This window comes from Hyaena hyaena, unplaced genomic scaffold, assembly GCF_003009895.1.
Source record: "Hyaena hyaena isolate Hyena2069 unplaced genomic scaffold, ASM300989v1 scaffold_30, whole genome shotgun sequence".
NCBI classification, from domain to species: Eukaryota; Metazoa; Chordata; class Mammalia; order Carnivora; family Hyaenidae; genus Hyaena; species Hyaena hyaena.
Window position 1 is genome coordinate 577,427 of NW_024080662.1, and position 23,903 is coordinate 601,329.

At 57.0% G+C, this 23,903-nt stretch overlaps 2 protein-coding genes and 1 non-coding gene across 7 annotated transcripts in view; all 3 read right to left on the reverse strand.

Moving 5' to 3' along the window:
- Positions 1 to 2,116: 2,116 nt before the first annotated feature.
- On the reverse strand, positions 2,117 to 7,205 carry GNAT1 (G protein subunit alpha transducin 1). Of its 2 annotated transcripts, XM_039228374.1 has the most exons (9): positions 6,822 to 7,205; positions 5,643 to 5,685; positions 5,395 to 5,536; positions 5,144 to 5,301; positions 4,911 to 5,039; positions 4,517 to 4,646; positions 4,095 to 4,248; positions 3,776 to 3,967; positions 2,117 to 3,391 (listed from the first exon to the last, which is right to left on the reverse strand). In XM_039228374.1, exons 1-8 carry the CDS (start codon positions 6,925 to 6,927, stop codon positions 3,777 to 3,779), a joined length of 1,053 nt encoding a protein of 350 aa, XP_039084305.1. In that variant the 5' UTR covers positions 6,928 to 7,205; the 3' UTR covers positions 2,117 to 3,391; position 3,776. The 2 variants fall into 2 exon arrangements, with proteins under 2 accessions (XP_039084305.1, XP_039084304.1); XM_039228373.1 differs by lacking the exon at positions 6,822 to 7,205 and having other exon boundaries at positions 2,341 to 2,355; positions 5,643 to 5,974.
- A 2,225-nt stretch (positions 7,206 to 9,430) lies between these two features.
- Positions 9,431 to 23,903, reverse strand: part of SEMA3F (semaphorin 3F) — a 29,473-nt gene continuing 15,000 nt past the window's right edge. For 3 of the 4 annotated variants that reach the window (XM_039228328.1, XM_039228330.1, XM_039228329.1), the window contains 17 exons: positions 20,500 to 20,660; positions 20,354 to 20,416; positions 20,117 to 20,236; positions 19,313 to 19,405; positions 17,669 to 17,762; positions 15,766 to 15,885; positions 15,422 to 15,561; positions 15,190 to 15,304; positions 14,957 to 15,026; positions 14,649 to 14,793; positions 13,306 to 13,528; positions 12,614 to 12,702; positions 12,436 to 12,477; positions 12,126 to 12,283; positions 11,869 to 11,936; positions 11,431 to 11,564; positions 9,431 to 10,769 (listed from right to left, as the gene is read on the reverse strand). In XM_039228328.1, coding sequence (XP_039084259.1) covers positions 10,359 to 10,769; positions 11,431 to 11,564; positions 11,869 to 11,936; positions 12,126 to 12,283; positions 12,436 to 12,477; positions 12,614 to 12,702; positions 13,306 to 13,528; positions 14,649 to 14,793; positions 14,957 to 15,026; positions 15,190 to 15,304; positions 15,422 to 15,561; positions 15,766 to 15,885; positions 17,669 to 17,762; positions 19,313 to 19,405; positions 20,117 to 20,236; positions 20,354 to 20,416; positions 20,500 to 20,660 — 2,246 coding nt within the window. In that variant the 3' untranslated portion in view covers positions 9,431 to 10,358. The remainder of the gene's footprint in view (positions 10,770 to 11,430; positions 11,565 to 11,868; positions 11,937 to 12,125; positions 12,284 to 12,435; positions 12,478 to 12,613; positions 12,703 to 13,305; positions 13,529 to 14,648; positions 14,794 to 14,956; positions 15,027 to 15,189; positions 15,305 to 15,421; positions 15,562 to 15,765; positions 15,886 to 17,668; positions 17,763 to 19,312; positions 19,406 to 20,116; positions 20,237 to 20,353; positions 20,417 to 20,499; positions 20,661 to 23,903) is intronic. The other variant, XM_039228331.1, reaches the window with a different exon arrangement.
- TRNAK-CUU lies at positions 14,386 to 14,458 on the reverse strand. Its single transcript has one exon. It is a non-coding gene; the product is annotated as a tRNA-Lys (tRNA).

A 23,903-nucleotide genomic window follows, 5' to 3' on the forward strand; every position in this document is an offset into this window, starting at 1 on the left:
CTTGAGGTTGCAGGTCAGGCAGGGATGATGGTGACTGGAGGTGCCCAGGGTAAATGACCCCTACCTACAAGACTAGGGTGGGGCCACTATGCTGGCTTTGGGCCAGCTCTGATCCTCTGCCCTCAACTGTGAATCAGGCATTGGGCTCCCATTGATCCTGCTCTGTAGGGTATAATTATACTGGTGTGGTGAGTGAGGCCGAGGAGGCTTTGAGCTGAGAGACTCAGCTCCCCCTTCCCCCAACATTCTTGTGGCCATGGGCAGGGCAGCTTGAGTCCAGGCAGCATCCCCAGTCCATGGGATCCAGGAATGCCAGTCCTGAATCCCAGACCCTGGGGTCACAACTGTGTGTGGAGGGGACTCCCTAGAAGGTGGGGTCCAGCCCCTGCCTGGTGTTTGGGCTTCTCTCTGTCCCTTGCCCCAAGAAGGCTGGGAACTCATTACTTTTTTTCTAAGACAAGGTGACCATGTGGAAGACCTCATTAGCCCACCTCTCCTAACAGCTTCCTTTTTCCCAAGCCTACCACTTCCAGCCTCTCAAAGCCTCCTGTCTTCTGCCTTTCCTCTCCCCACTAAATCCCAAGCTTACTCCCCTGCCCCACTCACTCCAGTAAACTGGTCAATCAAAGGGTCCTTAGTGGAAATGAGCAGCCCTGGCTCATCCAGGCCTAAGACCGCCCAGTGAGGGCTGCAACCCCCTGGCCCAAATCCCATCCTTCCTCAAGCCTCCAAGCAGCACCAGCATGCCTGAGCTCCTTAATCCATCCAGTGCACACCTCCCCCCAGCACGCCCCCACCCCCACCCCATGCTCAGGTCTGGGCACCCTCACTCCTTTGCTCTCGGCTCACTTCTGGCTCACAGCTGCATCCTCCACCTGGACGTTGGAGATGCCACCCACACGATGCCTTCTGCCCAGCCCCAGGTATCTGTCTGCCTCTCGGACATCTCCTCCCCCAATGGCCATGGTCTGGAAAACTCAGTCCATTCAACACTCCTACGGTCCCAGCTTGCTGGGGGCGTCACATGCACTTGGTCAAATAGCACAGATCCAGACCATTGTGGCTGAGCCCCATCTGCAGATCCCGGCCCCACGGGGTCACGAGGACATGCCTCTTCCTCATGGGTCCTCCAGCCCAACTGCTTTCCTCCCCACGACCTCTCACACTGGCCTCCAGGGAAATTTGTGTGTCCCTACATACCTGCTTTCACAGAAAATGTTAATGATTACTTTTTCCAGAAACAGAATTGTAAAATATTATTGATGATTTATTTCCATTAAATCCAGGAAAATAAGATTATGAATTGTGTTAGATATACATAAAATAGTTAAGCTTAAAATAATGTTGAGCTTTAATATACTTACTTTCAATTTTTTCAGCTATTTTAATGTGCTATAAAAATTTTACCGTCAAAAACACACAACAACATATACAGGAGTGGACATTTTCCTTTTGCTTCAGGCTCCAATATGCCTCGATAGAGGGTCTCTTGGTCTTGTCTTTATTTAAAATTTTGATATTTTGTTTATCATGAGGGGCTTTTTTTGGCAGTAATTTAGAATTTAACAAGCATTGCATTGAAATATTACTTATCTTCATTACTGAGTTTTTTGGCACCACCTTAAATTTTGCACCCAAAGGTGAGTGCCTCTTTTGCCTCGCCCTGATCCCAGCCCTGCTATTATGTCCTAGCTTCAAGGGCTTCCAAGACCATCATCTTCTGGAGGAAGCCCAGGCCCTCAGGCTGGCACTTGGCACCTTCCCGTTGTCTCCCCACCCATGTCCTCTTTGCCTGTTACTGCCCTATTGAACTATGGCCCACAAGCCCCTCTTTCTGCGCCTTATACACTCTACTCTCCCTGCCAGAATAAGCTTCTACCTCAGAACTTCTCGATCCAAGATTGTCCCTGTGATCATTTCCCAGGGCCCCTTTCCCCTTCAGCCCCTCTCAAGAGGCACAGGTTGGTGCCATGCCCCCAAGAGTGCTCCTGCCACATCCCGTCAGGAAGGGATGATCTTCTCATTCACGTCCAACCCAACACTGGACACTTCATAAGTGCCCATAACTCGTGATAATTAATGCTCTTCCCTTCCCCACAAGAAAGGACAGCTGGGGCCTGATGCAAAGGTTTATTGCTGAGTCTGTGCATCTATCGGAGGGGGGTATGGACAGTGCTCTGGCCTCGTGAGACAGAAACCTCCCGTCCTCCGCTGCAACATAGGTCCTGGCCCACAGGCATCAGCAAGGACTCGAGACTTGGTGAGGAAGTAGGGAGCAGGGATATAGGGACATGGGCTTTTGTCCCTGACAAAATTCAGGCATGGCTCTCAGTTTTTTCTGCCAAGGAATGGGCCCTGAATGGAAAGGGTAAGAGGGACAAGAGGGTTACCTGGGTTTACTTATGACCCCACCTGAGGTAGACCCCTCTGGGCCCAACCTGGGCCTCAGGCAAATCCTCTGCCTGGGGCTGATCGATGGGAGCAGGACTCTGCCCCCAGCCACCCCTCAGGACAGTTTGACCATTGGCCACAGCTGGTGTCAACAGTACCCTCCCTCAAAACACCATCCCCTTGGCTGACTGGCCTGGAGTACTGGGTGGGGGGGATGAGGTAGGACATGGATCTGGTGTCCAAGGACAAGGACGGAGGGGCAGAGCCTGTGGGTGGAGGGTCTGGTGGGGGGTACTCTGAGCCTGCTATATGGGGAACAGTCCAGCTTGAGCCTCTTCCTGGCACCTGTGGTCTCCCAGGCCTGCCCCCCACTCCCTAATTCATCTATGAATTAGCCTGAGGCTGCACAGGCCAGACTGGCTTGGACTTTGGACCTTGGAAGCTACTGAGAGGGACAGTCACTGGCCACTGGGTAGACAGGTGTCAGACTTATCACATGGAGGTGGTAAAGCTGGAATGGGCTGATGGTCATCAGTAGGCCTACTTGGAGGAGGGATCCCTGCCTGCCCCCCTGCTCTTCAGGAAACTGGGAGGGAGGGCTGTTTGCTGAGCCCAGACCCACCAGGTGAGTCATGGGCCCCCTGCAGAGAGAGGCCAGCAGGAGATTGGTCAGTTGGGCACTGCTGAGTCATTGTGAGCTCTAGCTGCCCCAGGTCCTGCCTGCTCCTAGCTAGGGCTGGCTGGGGTGGGTCCTAGAGGCCAGTGCAGCCAGGCCGTGAAGGGCAGCAGTAGGGTTGGGGGAGAAGGGCTCTGCAATACCTGGGAACCACGGAGGAGGGTTGGGGCCTCAAGGCTAGTGGGGCTCAGGGCTTTGGGTCTGTGGCCGTTAGGGCCACAGGCTGGGGCCCAGGAGTGCTGGTGGGCTAACAGGCTCCTGTGGGCTAGGGCTAAAAGGCGGCTAGGGCTACAGGGTGTCAGGGACAGGTATGAGTTCAAGCACCTGTGAACAGAAAAAGGAGGCGAGTCAACATCCCAGAGCTCCAAAATACTTGGTCATAGGCTGAGAGACATTGTGGAGGTGGGCTTGTAAAGCAGTGACACCTGGGGGATTGAGGCCCAGTCAAAAGAGATTAGGTAGGTGGGACTTATGCACCAGGGATGGGGGCTGTGGGCAGTGGGGTGGAACCTGAGGGGCCAGGATGGGGCCTGGGGACTGGGGATGGAAACAGGCAGTGGAATTGGTCTGGAGAGCTGGGGCAGGACCTGATGACCTGAAGTGGGATCTGCTGTAGTGAGGTGGGGTGTGGAGCTGGGGAGGCGGTGTAATAAGGTATTGAGACCAAGGGGCAAGACAGGGGAGCATCCCAGACCTCGAGGAACCCACCTCAAAAGAGGCCGCAGTCTTTGAGGTTCTCCTTGATGATGATATCGGTGACAGCATCGAAGACAAACTTGACGTTCTGCGTGTCGGTAGCGCAAGTCATATGGGAATAGATCTCCTTCACGTCGCGACGCATGTTGAGCTCGAGGAACTGCACCTTGATGTAGTTGCCTGCGTCCTCGTACGTGTTGGGCCCTGGCGGGGAAGGGGAATGTGCTCACTTGGTGCCGGCAGTCCTTCCCGCGGCGGGAGAAGCGCGGGCCCAGATCATGGGGTTGGGACGCCGCCTGGCGGCCAGGCGAGGGGTGGGGGCGGTTCTCACCGTCGTAATCCGGGAAGCAGATGCTGAGATGTGCCTTTTTTATCTTCTCGGAGAAAACGTCCTTCTTGTTGAGGAAGAGCACAATGGACGTGGTAGCGAAGTAGCGGTGGTTGCAGATGCTGTTGAACAGGTGCAGGCTCTCGTGCATGCGGTTCTGAGGAGGGCAGAAGTTGTCGGACACCGGTAGACGGGCACACCAGCAGCTGCCCCTGCGCGGCCACGGCCCACAGGCTCCCAGGCACCAGGGGCCATCCAGCTCAGACAGCTCCAAGTCAGCTTCCCCCACTGCCCACCTCAGCGGGGCTGCTGGCTGTCTTGAGTCCTCATTCAGACTGTTCTGGAATTAATGTCCCCCCTCAGAAGCTCCCCGCTCCTGCAGCACTGTCTCCGGCTTTCTGTCTCAGGCCCTGCTTGGGACTCACCACTTCGTCATCCTCCACCAGCACCATGTCGTAGGCACTCAGTGCCGCGATGAAGATGATGCAGGTCACACCCTCGAAGCAATGGATCCACTTCTTGCGCTCAGAGCGCTGCCCGCCCACATCGAACATCCTGTGGGACAATCGGGGCCTGAACCCCTGCGCATCGAGCCCCCTGAACGTGCCCACAGGCATCCCCTGGCCTCCTAATGCTGGCTGGGGGACATTTGGATGGTACTGGCATGTGGAGGGGCCGGCCTTTCTGCGGGCAGGGTATCAGAGAAGGAACAGGGGCTCTGTAGGGATGGGGTCTCCAGGACCTGTTGGGGCCTCGGGGCGCTGCGCTCGGGCCAGACCCCTAGAGCAAGAGCAAAGGAGAGGGGTCGCGGGGTCGTACCGGAAGTTGAGGTCTTTGAAGGAGAACTGAGTCTCGATGATACCCGTAGTCTTGACACGCGAGCGCAGCACGTCCTGCTCCGTGGGCACGTAGCCTGGGGTTACCAGGCGCTCCAGGTCGGAGAGGTAGCTGCGGGAGACCGAGGAATGTGGGTGGGTTGGGTGGAGGGGTGTGGTAGGGCCCCACCCGCACCCTCAGGGCCCCCCCTTCGCCCCCCGCGCCTGCGCTCTCACTAGCCCGCTGAGTCGTTGAGCTGGTACTCAGAGGCGCGCTCGAAACAGGCCTGGATACCCGAGTCCTTCCACAGCCGCTGGATAATGTCCGACATCTCCTTGGGCATCGTACCCTCCTCGATGGTGTCCGCCATGTGCATCAACTTGCGGGCGTCGTCCTGAGGGCAGGGTGGGAGTGGTTGGAGGTGACTATGGACTTGAGCCCAGTCTTGAGCCCCCGGAGGCCCCGCTCAGCCAGTCTCCCTGCACACCTGGCGCGCAGAGTCTCCATATTGGATGTTGAGCGTGGTCATGGCACGCACGATAGCGAGGATGGACTGCAGCGTATTGCCGTAGATGATGGCAATGAACTCGAGGCACTCTTCCAGAGAGTACCCATCCTGGTGGATAATCCTAGAGCCAGGGCGAGCCAAGTCAGGGCCAAGTGGACTGGTGGGAAAGGACAGACCCTGTGGATGTACCCACCCCCAGAGGCCTCAGAAAGGGCAAGGGCACTCACTTCATCTGCTTGACAATGGTGCTCTTCCCGGACTCACCCGCACCTGGAAGGGAAGCCCCGCCTCAGAGCTGCACTGACAGCACCCCCCCCTCCCCGCAACCAGGCGCGAAGGTGGGGCCAGGCATACTCGAGGCACCATTCCAAACCCCAGTTCTACCTGTTTCTCCCCCAACCCCCGAAGTAAGGTCCTGACACCCTTGAGGAAATATTTTTGTAAATGTCAGGAGTGACAGCCGGACAATCAAAGACCTCAATTGTGCTGCAGAACTTCCAAGACCCTGGTATTCGCATTCTTGATTAGTCTGAGACCAAAATAAAGGAAACCTGGAGCGCCCCTTTGTGGAGAGTTCTGGTACTGTATGCAGGGGATTATTTGAGCCGGGTCAACCCCTGCTTTTCACCTGGTATGGGGAGAGGAGTGTCTCCAGAGGCTCAGAGAGAATTAGCACCTTTGAGGGGGGGAAAGACAGAGCTGACAGCCCCTCTGAGCCTGGTCTCGCCAGGGCTTTGGGCACAGTTAATGAGATTTCTGGCTTAGCCTCTATGTCTTCCCTGGGTTGCTCAGGCCTAGTCCCTCTGCCCACATCCAGCTGCCTGACAGGACCCTAGAGAGCCTGGGTGGAATGTACACTGCCCTTTCAAAGCAGATCCTTCTTCCACTTGTGAGGATCTAGTGGCCTGGGGGCACTGCATCAGCCCCACCACGCTCCTCACTACTGGTGAAACCAATGACATGGATTTATCTGTTTTCCGCTGGGCCTTAGTACCTTTGTACCCTCTTTAGGTCTGCCAACAACAAAGTTCTGGAATCTGAGGGCCATTGTTTGTGGACTCCCAGGAGGACTCTTACTGTCTTCCCAAGGGAGCAGCTCTATTTCGGGGCCCCCAAGAAAGCCCCTGGTTTCTGACCCTTGCCTAACAGGACTTCTCCAGAGGGGAGGGTGCCTGAAGGAGGGCCCTCTGGAGAGAGGTTTCATGGGATACCCAGCCTTGGGGAGTGGGGGTATCACCTATTAGACCCAGCCTTGCCTTGCCTGGCCAGGGATCCCACTCTGTTCCCTGGCCTGCCTCAGGGTCATTCTGCTTCCCAAGTCACCCCTGTTTCACAGCAGGGCTACCTGCTGGCCCCCCAGGCCTCTGACCTGGTGGCAGTGGCCCCACCTGGGCCCACACCCGTACCCAGAAGCAGCAGTTTCACGGTTCGAGCATCCTTCTCAGCATCTTCTTTTAGCTTCTTTTCCAGCTCCCTTGAGTGCTTCTCCTCGGCGCTGGCCCCAGCCCCCATGGTCCCGGCGGCCGGTGAACAGGGTGGTTAGTTGGTTCCTCTAGATGGAGGAGAGCCCCAGAGCCAGGCTCAGGCTGGCCTCAGGCCTCTGCAGACACCCTTCTGGCCTCAAGGCTGGCAATCAACTGGCTCCGCACAGACCTGTGCAGGCCCTGGTGGGGCTGCTTAGTGGGATTTGGGGGCCCGGGGTTCCCAAGAGCCAATGAGAGACAAGGACAGGTGAATCCAGCTCAGCCCCCAGCCCTTCTAATCAGGCTGGTGTGCCCCCAATCCCTCAACTGCTGACTCTGCACCCCTCTCTTCCTGCCCCAACCCTCTAAGAGACATCCTGGGGACAGTCCAGCCTCTGCACCAGAGCAGAGAGATGTGTTCCATAGGGTCCAAGCTTAGAAGGGGAAGAATAGGACTTTGAGTCCCCAAGGTGGGGGCAGTTGGGGTGGGGCTGGCAACAGGGAGTAGAGGGAGAAGCAAGCAAGGAGCACCTGCTCCTGCCCAGCCTTGGACTCAGTGCTGCTCCTTGTTTTGTAAGCTCACACGGGCCCTGGTGGATGGGTGCCTACACCATCAGCCCCATTTTACTGATGAGGAAGCAGAGGCTCAGAGGGTCACACAGAAGGAAGTGATTGAGAAGGGCTGGGTGACTTTGGACCAGGGTTCCATGCTCTGCGGAGTCAAGAAGGAAAGCAGGACATTGCATTTGCCTGGTACTGAGGGCTGGACCTGACCTGGGCAGGGCCTCTACATAACTCCATGATTCCAACAGACTTGGGGTGGGGGTGTACATGTTTACTATGTGTGCCTGGGTATGTGTGCGGCTATCCTTTGATGACATCAACGAAAGCAGTGACATGACACATTTGTCCCTATGTATACTTGTATGTACACATGTGCCTTTCTGTGTCATTGAGTACATGTGTGCTTATGCATGCCTGTGTACATGTGTGCCTGTGTATAGACATACTTTTATTTGTTTTTCCTTATGTGCATATGTGCATCTATGTGTACCTTGCTGGGCTTATGTGGATTAACATGTGCATCTATGTATTTTGCATGGCTGTATAAATGCTTGTACATGAGCAGTGCATGCATTAGCAGGCACATGACTATTTTTGCTTGTGCTTATGTGAGCATGTGCCTGTGTGCATGTGCATTTCTGCATGTGTATGCCTGTATGTGTGCATACTTGCATGGGCTTGTGCCTATGCGTACATGTGTACTTGACTGCAACAAGGTCTCTGACCTGCAGAGATGGCCAGGCTCTTCCAGAGACTGTTTGGCAGGCTTGTTGTCACATGTCTGCAAGTCCCAGAGCAGGTCTGGTGCTCCCAGGGGCATGGAGGAGTGAACTCCTCTCCCAAAACCTTCTCCTGATTTGCTCCCTGTGGGTGCTCTGGGACTTGCCCTGGGCATCTGTAGGGCATGCCTGCCTCAGCTTAGGGGGCCCAGTGTCCGTATACAGGTTCAGATGGCACAAGAAGTACTGCTGGGTTCAACTGAGCCTAACGTGTTGAGTTCCCAGGCCCTGGAGATTTCCTATCTACTATATAAAGACCCAAACCCTGGGCTCTCAAGCCTCCCTCCAGAGTCCCTGAGCCTCCTGGCTGGACTCCTCTGAGGAACCTGGCTGCCTTTCAGTACCCAACTCTGCTGCAGACCCAAGAGACCACAAGGGGGTGCCAGGGCCTCAGATCCTGAGTATTAGAGACTGTCCCTAAACATGTGGGAAATGGATACTGGCTCCTACCAGAGGCTGGTGGCTTCACGTCTACCCTATTGGGTGGGTGGGTGGGGTCTGTCCAGGAACAACAGATTATCTGTGCCATTTCAGCTTCCAGTGTCTACCCATCCTCTACCCGTCATATTGTAAGTGGGCCCTGGTGGGGATTTGGGACAGTGCAGGAGCCCAGGTTTGTTGAACTAATGCAAACCTGGTTTCTGCCTATTAGGTTTATTTAAAGTAGGGCCATCCGCTGCCTCCCAGTCCCCACCTGGCTCCCCTTGCCGGCCAGGTATGGCTGTAAGCCCTTCTGGACCCATGGGCCTCCCTAGATCTTAGCTTCCCCTGCCAGGGCTTGACTCATTCAATTTGGCCCAGGGCCCCCAACCCCACTTCCTCCTCTCCAGTGGCACTCCATCTGTCCTGGTCTTCACCACCTCTGGACATTTGCTCATGCCAGTCCCTCTGCTGAGAGCTGGCTGGAAGGAAGCAGGAAGGATGGGAATTTTGTCAATTCTCAGGGCAGGGGCAGCCAGACTGTGAGGGCTATGGTTTTGTCTTCCTAATTCTGAGCCCTTAGAGCCTGGCAGAGAGCCCACCGCAAAGCCAGGTGACAAAGCAATGTTGAACAAATAGTCAAACCTGTGAATGAGTGAATGGGAGCTGAACTTGCAAGAGAGGTGTGGGAATGATGGTCAGGCCATATAAAGGGGGGGAAGGAAGGACAGAATCTGGGCATGGACTGAAGCCCCATCCTCCCTCCCCTGCCAAGGAGAAAAGTCGAAGTCCAGTCCCAGAGCCAGTGTTTATTAGCGAGATGGAACCCAAGGGTGGCTGTGGCTAGGGCAGCCAAGGGCCACCAGGAGCCCCTACCCACCTACCCAAAAGCCCCCCAGAGCTATTTACACCCATCATCTGAAGTGGTGGGCAGAAGGGAGCCCCGGGGAGCCCCTGAAGGCCCCAGGCCTCCACCATGGGCCCCTCTCCCCTTGGCCCTACCTGTACCTGCCCCTCTGCTATTCTTCCAGCCCCCAAGTCACAGTGGCCCAGAAAAAGTGAAGAGGAGGTAGAGTGACCAGGCAGGGAGGGAAGGAGGGGCTGGAAGTGCACCCTGCCCATGCAGGGCTCCTCTGCTCCTGTCCCCAATAAATAGAGAATAAATACCGGGGAAGGGCTGGACTTGACTGAGTGTCCCTCCCAGGCTGGGGCCGGCCTCCTGTGACGGCCCCTTCTTCCCTTCTCTGAGTGCATCTGAGCCCCCCACCCCCACTCCCAGTCTCCAAAGCAGTCCTTGAATCTGCTTCTATGCCAATGGCACAGGCTGGTAGCACACACTGGCAAAGGTGTGCAGTCCGTTCCCTGTCCGGGTAGAGTTTGCTCCCTCCCTGTGTCCTGTAGATCCCGCCGGTGATGGCTGTCGAGCAGGTAGACTCCCAGCTGAGTCTGGGGACTGTGTGGTCCTGGCCTGGCCCTGCCAACTGGCTGGGCCTGGTTAAGTGGGCTCGGTTTCCTGCCGTCTCTGACCAGCGTAGGTCTAAGTTTTGGACGGTGCTGCCGCTGAGGCAGACTATATACAACCCACCAATAAATACTGTCTTTGCAGGGGCAGGGTGTGTATAGAATATAGATATTTTATATATATATATATATATATCTTTTATATTAAAAGGGACAAGGCCTAGGCTGGCCCATTTCAGGGCTCAGACAGCTGGCCTCATGTGTCTGGCGGGTGGTGACGGCGGTTCCGGGGCTTTTTCTGGTCCTGGGGTTCAGGAGGCCTGGGTGCCCCTGGGGCCTCCCTGGGGCTTGGGGGCACGTGGCGCCAGTAGCCCTGGCAGTACTGGTGGATGAGGCCCACTTCCGGCTGGGCCAGCAGCTGGGCCAGCTCCTGGTAAGGAGGTGTGGGGGGGCTGGCGCCTGGGGGTGGCGGGGCGCTCACAGCTGGCGGTGGGAAGAGGGCAGCATGGACGGCATCCCGGCCCAGTACGTGCAGCTGTACCCGTGTGACGACATGCTTGAAGTTGTTCTCGGTGGCCGTGCAGGAGTAGAGGCCGCGGTCACTGAGCTGCAGGGCGCGAAGCAGCAAGCCCTGCTCTGTGCGCAGGAAGCGGTCCTCCGCACGAATCTGCAGGGGCAGGGAGGGGGGCTCATGGGTTGTGTGACCACCTTGCTGCGTAGCCGGCTCCCAGAGCAGATCCCTTTTGTGCCCATTCCACGGAGGAGCTCCCATGTGGAATTTCCATGTACCAAGAAAAACCCCCAGTAGTTTTCCACATAACGTATGAATAAGGCATTCACACACATTTCCATCTCAGGATCATAAGGGGATTTCTGAATAATAAGAGAATTTTGGAGTAATCACAGAGAATTTCTTTTTAATGGGAACACCCAACTGGGGTATCCTTATAGAATTTCCACGTAAGGAGAGATGCATGGAAGTCATTTCCATGAAATGAGGGCTGCCCCTCAGAATACTCATATACTGGAGTTCAACCACATGACGTTTCCATATAATGAGGAATACCTCCAATGGAGCACACATATGGGAATTTTCCTGTAAACAGGCATGCTTGTAAGTGGTTACTATATAATGCAGAAATCCCCGAGTTTCCATATAGCTAGATTCACCTGAATGATTTCCACATAGGGAAGGGAACTTGGAAGGCCTTTCTTAGAATGGGGGCAGCCCCAGATGGGCACCTATATCACATTTCACCCACAGGGAATTTCTACTGCACAGGGGACTCCCGCATCCACGGTGGGGACTGTGGGGTACAAGAAATCACCTCACGGCGCCGGTCACTGGGATCTCGTTGGAACAGCCACTTAACGGTGGCCTGGGGCGAGCGAGGCTGGCACTCCAGGAAGGCTGCGCTCCCTGCCACACCGTACTGCACGGACTCCACGGTATTCTTGTTGGCTGTGGAACAAGGGGGCGCTGCATGAAAGCAGCATTGCCTCTGGGCAGACTGCAGGCTGGCCAGGGGCAGATGTCAAGGGACACATACAGGGACGCCCACCCTGTATAAAGGCAGGGCTGCACTCTCGGGCACCCACTCCTTGAGGGGGTGGCTGGGGACAGCCCATCTCCAAAATCTGAAGCCCCCTTATGCCCATGGACCACATGAGAATCCTTCCAGTAGGGGGCCCTGGGAGCAGCTCCATGGGCCTTGCAGGGTTCCACACTGTGAGGAGCGCCCAGTGGTGAGTCACAGCACACTCACCGTTGGAGTTGAACCCGCGACACTGCCTGATGGGGTTTCCATGCCGGACATCCTGCCGGCGGCTCCGCCTAGATGAGGATAGCTCCTCAGCAAGTATTCTCAGGCAAGTTTGCCCCCGCTCTAGCCCCCTGTACCCCAAGACTCCAGGTAGGCATCCCATTCATAAACTCCCCCAGGGTAATATACCCACCACCAAACCCCAAGGACAGGGCCCTGGGTCTGGTGGCTAAAATTCCATGGGCCTGGGGGGTCTGCACCTCTTGGAAGACGCTGTGTAGCGGGAACAGGCCTGGCCGTCCCAGGCACAGTAGGGGTCCCGGGCGAGGCAGCAGTCAGCACAGGCAGCCCCATATGCCTGGCAGCGGTGCAGGCTCAGGTGTGTGACACCCACAGCTGAGGCCACGTACAGTTGTTGCTGAGGGCAGGGGTAGAGGCTTGTCAGTTGTCTTCCCACAGCCAGCCCCCATCATGTTCCATGGCTCAGTTTCCCCATCCCTATGCCAAGGGCATGACCTCAAGGGAGAACAGGCTCCATCCCCATCCCCGGCCCACCTCACCAAAACTCACCCTCTTGGAAGAGATGGTCATGGTCTTAACAGGTGCTGGGTCCTGGAAGAAGATAGGGATCAGCTTGGGGTCCTGGGGACCCCCTCCTTGCCCTGACCTAGAGGTCTGAAGTCTGAGGTCAGAAGCTGATACTAAGGAGGGCCAGGGTGAGACGAATAGGCCTGGGTGTCATACACACCTTGAAGACCTCCACCTCCTCCAGCATGAGCTCCTCCATCTCCTGGTCATCCTTGGGCAACACGATGACCTTCTGCACTGTCCCGCGGTCTGGAACGGGCCGGGCAGGGCCTCAGTAGGGCTGAGGACACTGGGGAAGGGGTACCAGCCTCAGCCCCTTCCCCACCAGGGCCCCAACCCCCCAAGGGCAGTGGAGCAGGAGCTCTGTGCCAAGGTTGAAGAAGTTCCCATGGATGTGGGGGCCCAAGATAAAGGGGGGGGGGATCACAGCCAGGGTCTGCCCCTACCACCCCAGACCCTCATTTTGGGCGCTGCTGAGAATAGGATGCTGGAGGCATTTCCATGTTGAGGGACTGGAACTGTGGTGGGCACACCTGCGCATGTGCACACGAGAGCATGTATGTCAGTATCTGGACAAGCGTAGAGGTATCTGCCACCTGCCCCTCTTTCCTGACCATTCACAGGTCCCCGGATGCCCAGTTTCCCTGCTCTCCCAGACCCTGGGGGGCTGAGGATAGTGATGGAGTTTCCCCACTCCTTGTCTCAGTTATCTAGGCTCCAAAGGATGAAAGGAACAGAGTTGACCTTGATAAGCTTGTGGCAACCCCTAGCAGGGTAGGTCCCAGCCCTGTGGATCAGCACCCTCCACCCAGGGAGCCCAATGTGGGAGGGACTGGGAGCAGCAGTGGGTACCTGTGCCCAGGAAAAGCACCTCATAGCGCCCATCGGCTGCATCCACCTGGTCCACGGCAACAGTGGTGAGCCGATAGGGAGCGCCTGTGCGGACCACCAGGGGCCGCCGCTGCAGAGGGTACACGGCCTGGTACATGAGCGGGTGGCTGCGCATGAAGTTAATTACTTCATCAGGGTAGTCCTTGGTGGACTTCATGGATGGTGTGAAGGTTCCGCCAGGGCACTGCAGGCAGGTGATGAGCGTCAGGCCCAGGTGGGGCTTGCTGGAGCCCTTAACTTCAGGAGAGGCCTCTCCTTTGTCTGTCCCCATCACATCCACCTGCTCTGCTCCTCAGAACCCCCATCCAGACTTTTCCCCCTCACCCAACCCCTCAGGTCCTGCTCTAGCAGAGGTCCCAAGGTCCCACACAACCAAATTCCACAGCCACCTCCCTGGCCTCATGCGCCAGGGCCTTGTGGCATTAGGCAGAGCTGACCACTCCTCTTCCATGTCCTCACCCCCCACCTTGTTGTCTCCTTCCTCCAATCTTCCCCACCCCCACTCACCCCTCCTCGAGGGACTACAGCCCCAGTTCCTTTAACATCCTAAGTAATCATGCTCTGCCCTTCGCTGGTGCTTTCCCCTCGGCCTGCCCTGCACCCTTGCTCAACTCCGGCCTATCCTTCTGGTCTCCAAGTTTACCCTTGGGGAAAGTCTTCCCTGGACTCTGCTCAGACCAGCTTCCCCAACCTAGCCCTACCCACACAAGAGCCGAAACAGATCATGTGGTTCTCCTGGACTCCTGAAGAGGCCCACATCACACCAAGATTAAGTGAGTCACCTCCCACCACCTCAGAGGCCCTGCAGGCTGGACCTTGCCCGCCCTCATCTCCCCGGCTACAATTAGCCAGATGCGCCAACTCCAGCCTGCCCTCCAGCTTTGTCTTGGCTCCCAAATAGCAACCCCGCCCCCACAAGCAGCCTGCCACATCCAGCCGCCATCTTTGTTTCAGGGTCCTGGCTGGGTTCTTCACAGCCTGATGCTGTATAAGCCGTGTTTTGTTTCATCTTGTTTTATTTATTTTTTTAAGTAAGCTCTATGCCCAACGTGAGGCTCGAACTCATGACCTCAAGATTAAGAGTCACATGCTCTACTAACTGAGCCAGCCAGGCGCCTGTTTTGTTTTGTTTTAAATGTCAGCTTTATTTGAATGGATACATGGTAGGTTTATTTGTGTGTACACTCTGCCTCCCCCACCTGGCGATGAGCTCCGTGACAGTGGGGGCCACATCTACAAAGGGGCTAACCCAGAGCAGGCCTCATAGAAAGAAAAGGGAAAGGAGGAATGACTGGGGTCCTCACCGTGCCAGGCCGTGGATAGGGCATCTTCCCTGAGAATGGCATCCACTGGTAGTTGGGGCCCTCTTTGTGGGCAAAGGGCCCGTTGAAGACCATGCGGATATCAGCCATGGAGTAGACACACACGGCAGAGCCTCGGAACACGGAGCTGCAGGCAGGGCAGGCTGCTGCTGTGGGCAGGGCAGACCCTCGGCCCAGGGCCCCTTCCCAGCCTGCCCCCACACCACAGCCTGCAGAGTGGGGTCCTCCACAACTCATAGTCCCCCAATCCAGCCACACCCTGCCACGGCCAGCCCTGGTCCGAGTCTCACCCCGAGGAGGTAAAGACAGCATAAATGACTGGGTTCCTCACATCCTGTGTCTGCTGGACAAACACATCCTCTGGGGGCAGAGGGAGAAGACACGGGGAGGGTGCATTAACCAGGAGTCCCAGGGCCTTGCCCACTCCTGCCCAGGGGGACCGTCAAAGGTGCCCTGACCACCCATCCAGCCCCCACCCCTCCCATAGCAGCCACAGGACCCAGCCTGCCTGCTGGGTACTCACGGAGCTCATCGAAGTGGGTCTCAATGCCATCCTCACCAGGCACGGAGCACACCAGTCGTGCCTTCAGGAATGTGCTCCACTTATTGACCAGGCAGCAGTGGCCGCCGTCATCATTCTGGGGACAGGGAGCAGGGTCAGATCAGCTCTCACCTCCGAGGCCCTGCCGGACCGAGGCTGCTGGAGCCAGCACTGGGTCGGGAGACAGGCGGCATGGGGCCCTGCCAACGCATACCAGGCAGATGCGCCCAATGCGGGCATACACGGCGGGGCTCTGTGGCGCCTCTGCTGACCGCTCACGGAAGAAGAAGTAGAGCTTGTCGTCATTGCGCTCAGCGCTGTCAGGGATGAGCTCGGCATGGATGAATGAAGGGTCTGTAGGTAGGCAGTGGTCAGCTGGGCAAGTGCTCCTCGGACGAGGCCTCTTTCCCCAACAGAATCCCAGGCCAAGTACAGGAACAGCCCCTGCTCTTCCTCACCCCAGGTAGTCACAGGACCAGACCCCCCGCAAGTGCCTCTTGAAGATCTTGCCCCATCCTAGATGTGCTGCCCACCCAGGGTCTTGCAAGTCGCCCTCACCATTCAGCCACCGAGAGTTGTACTGATCTGTGCGCATGGCCGTCTGCTTTCCCAGCGTGCGGAAGATGGCTGCATCGGTGCCCATGAAGTCGATGTACACACCAGCATAGAGCTCCTCATCTGTGAGTGGGCAGGTGGGTCAGTGAGGGGACCCCTTTGTTAGGACCAGGATACAGCGCCTATGACCTTCAGAGCAGGGTCCGATCTCCCCCTCAGACTCCCCCGGACATGACTGTCTCATCAGTGGAGTACTGGTAATGTACAACTGGCTCTAGGGGGTGCCTGGGTGGCTCAGTCAATTGAGTGATTGAGTGATTAAGCATCCAACTTTGGCTCAGGTCATGATCTCACTGTGAGTTAGAGCCTGGCTTCCGGCTCACTGGTGTCAGCGCAGAGCTGGCTTTAGGTTCTGTCCCTGCCCCTCTCTGCCCCTCTGCTGCTCATGCCCTCTCTCTCAAAAATAAACATACATACATACATACATTTAGTTAGTTAGTTTTAAAAGTGCTTATTTATTTTTTTGAGAGAGAGGGAGAGTACGAGCTGGGAAGTGGCAGAGAGTGGGAGACAGAGGATCCAAAGGGGGTTCTACACTGACAGCAGAGAGCCCAATGTGGGGCTCGAACTCACGGACTGTGAGATCATGACCTGAGTCCAAGTCAGACGCTTAACCGACTGAGCCACCCAGGAGCCCGCAAAATAAACAAACATTAATAAAAACCAAACCTGGCTCTGGGCAGGACTGGGATTAGTAGCAATTAGCTCTGATTAGTAGTGAGAGCCAATTTCTGTAGTATATATACTCCCACCATGGCTGATTTCAAGCTACTAACTTGGGGTCACTGATGGTGGAGCCGAGGAGAGCTGCCACCACTATGATATAGTATTTCTACCCCACAAATACAACAGCTACAAATGCTCTCAAGAACAAAGATAATGATAAAATGTAGTAAAATAATTTAGGAAGTAATGAGTTTTGAGTATTTTTACCTTTGTTTTTAAGGTAATTTATTTGTAAATTATGTAACTTAATTCTTAATCAGAGCTGTGTTTAATAAGAGCTGGTTCACAAAATACCTGAAAATTTGCAGTTAGCAACCACGCTGGCTCTAGCATACCATTCCATGTCTTCCCTCTAGACTTGCCCAGGGCAGGCTCTGCCTTCCCCCATCGGACTTCCTGGTTGGGGCTCTGCCATCAGGCTAAGACCTTTTCATCCACCAAAATGGGGAAGATAATGTCTCCCAGCCCCACCCCAAGACCTTTCCCCAGGCTTGGAGGTGGCACAGTGCTGAGCAGTTGCTCTGAGAGGCAGACTGGCTCGGGCAGCCAGAAAACAGGCAGAGTACAGAGACCAGGGGCGTGGTGGGCTCGCCCAACCTGAGGGTAGGGGCAGTAGCTGCTCCTGAGGCTCCAGGCAGGACTCTGCCTCAGAGAACATTCTCCCAACTCTCCTGGACACCTGGCCAGACCAGAAACAAACCCAGCCCCCCAGCTGGTCAGAGGGCCACGACTCTCCATCCGTGGGCCTCTCCCAGCCTCCCAGACAAACCAAGAACCTACCTCTCCCAGTACAGACCAAGCTTCTCTTTTCTCTTAGGCGGCCTGTGGCTAGGAGGTGTCTGGCCTCTGCATGGACACTATTTTAGGGTAGGATCTGGCCCCCCTTGCATCCCCACCCGGGGGGCTAGAGAGAGGCTCACACCACTAGTCTCTGCCCCTCAGCTCACACCGGGGTCTGGTCTATAACCCTCCCCCTGACAGGTGGGACCCCATGGGAGGGTTCAGGGATGGCATGGTCACCATCTCTGCCCTGAGGTAAGTGTTGCTGCCATGACCCCCATTCCAGAGGCAGAGACCACACACTTGGGCTGCAGAACCAGGGTGGGGTGGAGGCACTCACTGATGAGGGCTGAGGCTGTGTCCAGCTTGGGGTCGTACGGACACTTGCCCTTCCCTGACTCGAGTCTCTCAGGCTCCAGGTAGAAGATGTAATCCTGCAGGGCAGAGGGGAGCTCAGCATCGTCCAAGCTGGTCCCACAGCCAGGGAGGGCAAGGGTCACCAGGCTCCCAGGGTGAGAGCAGGCCCCGGGGGACACCCTAAAGCCACACCCCTTCACTCCCCAGATATCCTTGTGCTTCAACTCTGTCCAGCCAGGTCTCCCAGGGCAGGGCCATGCTGCAGTTCCAAGGGAGGTACTTCCCGGCCCCAGTTATCAGATAAGACCTGGGAATCAGGGACAGAAGCCCCTCTATGCCAAATGGCTCAGGATGACTCTGGTCAGGGCCCCCTTGGGCTTGACATGAGCTGTGGCTGCCTGTCCTTGGTCAAAATAGGGCTGACCACCTGACCAGGGCAGGACTATTGGCCAAGGGCCTTTGGTCCTGACCTTTGTTGCCAGGTCCCACCAGGCCAGAGGGCTCTGAGGGTACTGTATCCCCAGGCTTTATGTCCTACCTGTGGTCCTCAGGACAGAATAATAGGCCATAGCCTTTCCTCTGCCCCTCAGCAGAGCCCCCAGTTCCCCATGTCTCCATAGCGGGCCAGGAGTTGAGGGGTCCAGCCCAGACCACATGGGACTCACAAAGCCCCCCATGCCTCCCAGCCCAGCCCTGAAGATGCTTGGAGAAAGGCTGATGAAGGCGCTGGGACCAGGATGAGCTCACGGGGCAAAGGGAGGGAAGAGAGAGGCACAGAGGTGGGAGGGAAGTGGCAGCAGGTGGCAGGGATGGTGATGGGAAGGTGTACACAGGCCCGCTTCCAGTTACACTCTACACACGTGTCTTTGCACACACGGGGCTGCACACACAGCTTGGCACGCATCACTGGCAGCACATGGAACCCACCGTTCACACCCTGGGCACACATGCAGTCTGAACGGTCCCACTTTTCAGCACTCCCCGTCACAGACACACCTGCTCAAGTGACCACTTGCTCTATCATTCACTGGCAGCCCCGGCCCCCCTGCCCGCCCCTGCCCAGCCCCAGGCCCCCCAGCCCAGTCCTGACTTGTGACTAGTGGGCAGACAGTTCTGCCACTGCCACCCCAGGGGAGCAGAGTCCCAAGCATGTGAGTATGCGGGACACTTGTGTCAACCCATGACCCACGGGGGCATGGGGCATGGACACCTGAGAGTAACATGTCAGACTGCATACATGTGCCATGTTCTGACTTGGGGGGCTACCTAAGGTGTGGGTTTGAGAGTGCACAGCACGTGCCCAAGCGTATGCTGGTATACGCTCACACATGTCTACACACATATGCTGAGGACAGAGGCGCCGCTGTCCCCAGGCTGTCTTCCCTACCTGGTGGCTTCATGATCTCTTGCCTGTAGGAGTTCACTGAGGCTGACATGAATCCAGTTGGGAATGCTTTCAGAGCCTGAGGGCACTGCCAGGGAAGGAGTGGGAGGGGGGCCCAGAGTACAGGGAAGACACTGGGGAGACGGGCCTGGGGTTGCAGGTTCCTGGCTGGAAGACCAGGCCCAGGGTGAGTTTGGTTCCGAGGCAGTGCTGCCCGGCAAGGCCTGGAGGGATGAGTCCCACCTGGCGTGGGGCTGGAGGCGTCGGGCGGAGGGCACCATCCGTGGCTCTGCTGCCTCGGCCTCTGACCACCTGCATCTGGGTCCAGGGCGTGGCCTGAGAAGACGAGGAACAGGGGTTAGAGCAAGGGGTGGCAGGGGCTGGGGGAGCGGGCTCGGGCTGCCAGCCTCTCACACCACACATGCCAGGAACACAGACGAGCACCTGGACCCCCAGAGTACACATATGTGCCTGTGCGTGCACGCATACACACAACTTGGCAAGCACCTGCACACACATGTGTCCCTAAGTCCAGTCACTCTCACACATGTCCTACAAGGTCACACCAGCTCACATACATGCCCACATGGAAATGGAAAAAGGCAGAAGCGGGCAGGGTGGGGCAGAGCTGGGGAAGGGGCAGCTCTCCCCCAGGGCCATGTGGCAGAAGCTGACCCAAGCATCCAGCTTCCTGACGCCGAGGCCCCTGCCAGGCCCCCTGGCTTGGCTGCCGGGGTGCGGTCCACAGGCCCAGCCAGGAGAACTGTTGCACGTATGGAGCGAGTGCTTACTACATGCCAGGCACAGTGCTAAGAGCCTTGGGAGCGTTAGCTCTCTGCTTCCTCCTCACACCGACCTGTGAGAAAGGCAGCTATTAGCCCCATCTTCAGGTGAGGACACCGAGGCTCTATGAAGTGAAAGAAGTCACTCACCCAAGGTCACAGGGCTGGAAAGTAGTAGGGCTGGGGCTCAAGCTCATCCTCCCATCAGAACCCTGGCATATGGCCACTAATGGGGCAGCACAGGGCCAGGGTGGGCACAGCTTACCTGAGCACGGCGGCCGCGGTTTACATAGGTGCACATGGGGTTGTAGGCGCCGGTCCCACACACATACAGGTGTGTTCGGTTCCAGGGCTGGATGAGCCTGACGAAGTTCCCGCACTCACCCTGGGGCCAGAGGGAAAGCCGAGGAGGTGCCCAGATGCCTGCCTGGCCCCACTGCGTCCCTGAGGTCACCTGCCCCCACGCCTCCCCCTTTCCACCTATAGACCTCTCTGCACTCACGTTGCCATCCTTGCCTGAGAGCACACACTCCTCAATGCGCTGTGGGGAAGCCGCCCAGTGGATCTGCCAGAGACAGAGGTCAGAGGGCGCAGCCCTGGGGTCCCATTTCTTCATCCCCCCAACCCAGCACCTGGGTTGGCCCTTACAATGAGGGGCTCACGGTTGATGTCATGCAGATCCAGGGACAGCACATAGTCCTTGCTGCCCACATACATGCGGTCATGGTCCTCGTCTTTGAGCAGGATTCGGTAGTCGGTTGTGTTGAGCAGGAAGTTGAAGAAGTGGGCAGTGCCTGTGGCCTTAAGTTCTGTGGGTGGAGGGCAGGGCAGCAGTTAGGATCCTTGGGGACCATCCAGACATGTCCCCTTTGACAGAGGGGAGGACCCCTACCACGAGACCGTTTTAACCCCCCAATTACCCCCGTAGAACCTGCTGAGCTCCCTCTCTAGTCCCTCAGATGCTGAGAGGAGAAAGTGGGACAGGTTGGCAGGCCACCTGGGCACACCCAGAGCTAAAGCCCTGATTCATGGGCAGCCCCAGCCAGTCTCTGGGTCCCAATGAAAGCCAGTGGGCGCGGGCCAGGGCACGTGATGGCATCAAAGAGTCTTTGCTCAGATGGGGGTTAATGCTCCCACGCTCAGGGTGGGGCCTGCTTTCCGCAGGGGCCTAAAAGGGTTAATGAGCCGGCGGGCGGGGGGAGGGGGGGAATGCAGGAGCATCCAGGACAGCCTGCAGACGCTGGCACAGAGCTGGGATGCCCTGTCTTCACCCCAGCTGCCCACCGGACAGAAGGACAAGCTGGCACACACCATGGTCCCCACCTTGTCTGAGGCTGGTTAGCCAGGACACTGGAAAGCCCTGCTGGAGCTATACTGTCCAACAGAACTTGGGCTTCCCCCAGATCCCACTGGGCTGCTGCAGGTGGAATTTTCAGGCCACTTTGAACCAGCCAGGAATAGTCTTTCTTGGGAAAGAAGCCCTCCCCCTAGCGCTAGTGTCCCAAGGCTGGGGGCAGGGTCCCATTAAGTCCTTTGTTTCTCTTCTGCCTGAGTCTGGCAGCCCTGGCCCTCCCATCCCCAGACTACTTGGGGAAAGTCCTCATTCCTAGGGATGAAGGACAGGAAGGAACTTGGCCAGTGACGGGCCAATAACAAACACAAGACTCCAGAAAACTTGGGAACCTTCCTCTGGGAGGGGGAGAGCCAAGGGGTCTTCTTGGAAAGCCCCTCCTCCACCCACCCCCAGCTATTTTTAGCTCAGCAGGAAAGGGAAGATTGTAGTGAAGGTGACGAATATTCACCAGCACAGGAAGCTTGAGATGGCATACAGAGGAGCACATGCATGTGTGCACGTGGTCCAGGCACGCACGTATGCACACACGTCCTGCACCAGATGGGGCACTCACGAAGGCGATCATACATATCCCAACTTCCCACATCACAGCTTGTAACCCATTTCCCAGGTGCGGCAATCAAGGGGGAGGCCTGGAAAGGGAGAACAGCTGGGATCCCAGGCCCTAAATGCTGCCTGAAGAAGGGACCAGCAGGTGGCCCCATCCCATCAGTCAAAGTCAACCTTGACTCAGGCAGCTGTCTCTGACTGGCCCGGCTGACCCTGACCCCTGCTGTGTGCTAGGACCCTAAAGCTGGAGCTGGAGGGGCTGTGCCCAAGAGCAGCTTCAGATGGGAGCTCCAGGATGTGCTGAGATGGGCGTGGGAAGTGGGCTGGGAGCCAGGGGACTCCCACAGCAGACCCAGAGCCTACATCTGAAGGGCTGGGGGCGCAAGCAAAGGCTTTGCCCTGCCTGGCCCTAAGTGGCAATGAGAGAATACAGGTGATGACCTTGGCCAACCGCTGGGACGCAGGGACGCCAAGGGATCAAAGGGCCGATCCCTGCCTGGCTACGGCTTCGCCCGCCTGTCCGGCGGTGCCTCTGAAGTCCTAGGCAGGGCAGCCTGGGCACCTGTCCTGCACCTGTTGTTGGGTCACTTGGAGTCCCCCGCCTGGCCACCCAGCCATAGTGACAACAGGAAAGTAAACACTCCCCCACCCCCAGGGCCAGGAAGCAGCCAGAGAGGAAGTGGGGCTGCCAGCGGAGCCCCCCCAGGCTGGGACAGCCCGCCAGGGGTTATTTATACCCTGGCTGGGGGCATGGCCTTGGTTGTACCCTTACCCGTTCTACTGGGTTAGGGAGCATCTGGGGGGCAATGAAGGGGAGGGAGGAAGGGGTTCAAATGGGTACTACTTTCCCCTACTTAGGGTAGAGTAAGCTCCAAATACCTAGCCCCCCAGGGACATCTACCCTCCATCCCTACCCAGCCTTGGGCCTCTGTAATCTGGACCCTCCCCCTCTGTGAACCAGTGCCCAACCCCATATCCAAGTACCCCTTCACAGCTCAGAGCCCCAGCACTCCAGGTTCCATCCCCCTCTGTGAAAAAGGCAGGGGAGAGACCATTCATTTAGCAGACCTACATGGGGAGCAGGAGACTAGCATTGATGTGACATCTTACATCCTAAACCTGTAGGCCCTGCTCCCTAACCCCTCGGTGGAGGTGGGGATGGAGGGAGCCTCCCATTTACTCATCAAGCACCTATTATGTGCAAAACCCTGAGATTACAACGTCTGATTTACAGATGAGGACAGCAAGGCCCAGAGAAGGGAAGTGACTGGCCCAAGAGCATGAGGGTAGGATTCCCACCCAGGTCCATAACCCGTGGGGCTAAAGGAGATGCAGCCCCAGGCAAAGTCTGTCCTGATGGTGAGAACTACCCACTGGGATGGCAAGGGCCTGAAGATGACTCCCCCTCCATCAACAGGGCACATGACTCAGGACCCTGGGGACCCCTCCCGGTGGACATGGGATATGGCGTCAACGGCTCTGTTGTCACAGGACATGATGTTTTGGTCATTGTGGAAACTTTGAGGGGGAGTCTCCATGAGGCCATGTGGGGTGGGAAAGGGGTGGGACCGAAGGTCAGGAATCTTTGGCTCTGGCATAAGCTTCATGACACCAGTCAGGACACTGTCCTCATTTTCCTATCTAGACCATCTCTTGAGCCCTCCTAATACTGACATTCAAGGTGATCCTTGAAGGTGAGGGTCTTGCTTTGAACTCCAGGAAATGCTGACCGTGGAGTATTCCTTGGGACTTCCCCCCCACTGTCCTTCATGGGCTGTCTCTGCCTTGGTGGGGAGAGGAGAATGGGATGTGGTCCCAAGTTCTTTCCCCATGCAAGCTGTCTCCCAGATGTCACCATCTCTTGGAGGACATCCCTGCTATACCACTTCCTAGTGCTGGGGTGAGGAGCAGAGAGGGTAATGAGGCAGGAAGGGGCTTCCTGTCGACACAGCCCCAGCCCTCTGACTCCAGCCTGTCTCCACCCCATTCCCAACTAAGAATCAGAGCTAAACCCTGAATCATCCGTCTAAACTCAGCTTACAGGGGTGCCGGGGTGGCTCAGTCAGTTAAGCGTCTGACTTCGGCTCAGGTCATGATCTCATGGTTCCTGGGTTCAAGCCTGGCATCGGGCTCTGTGCTGACAGCTAGC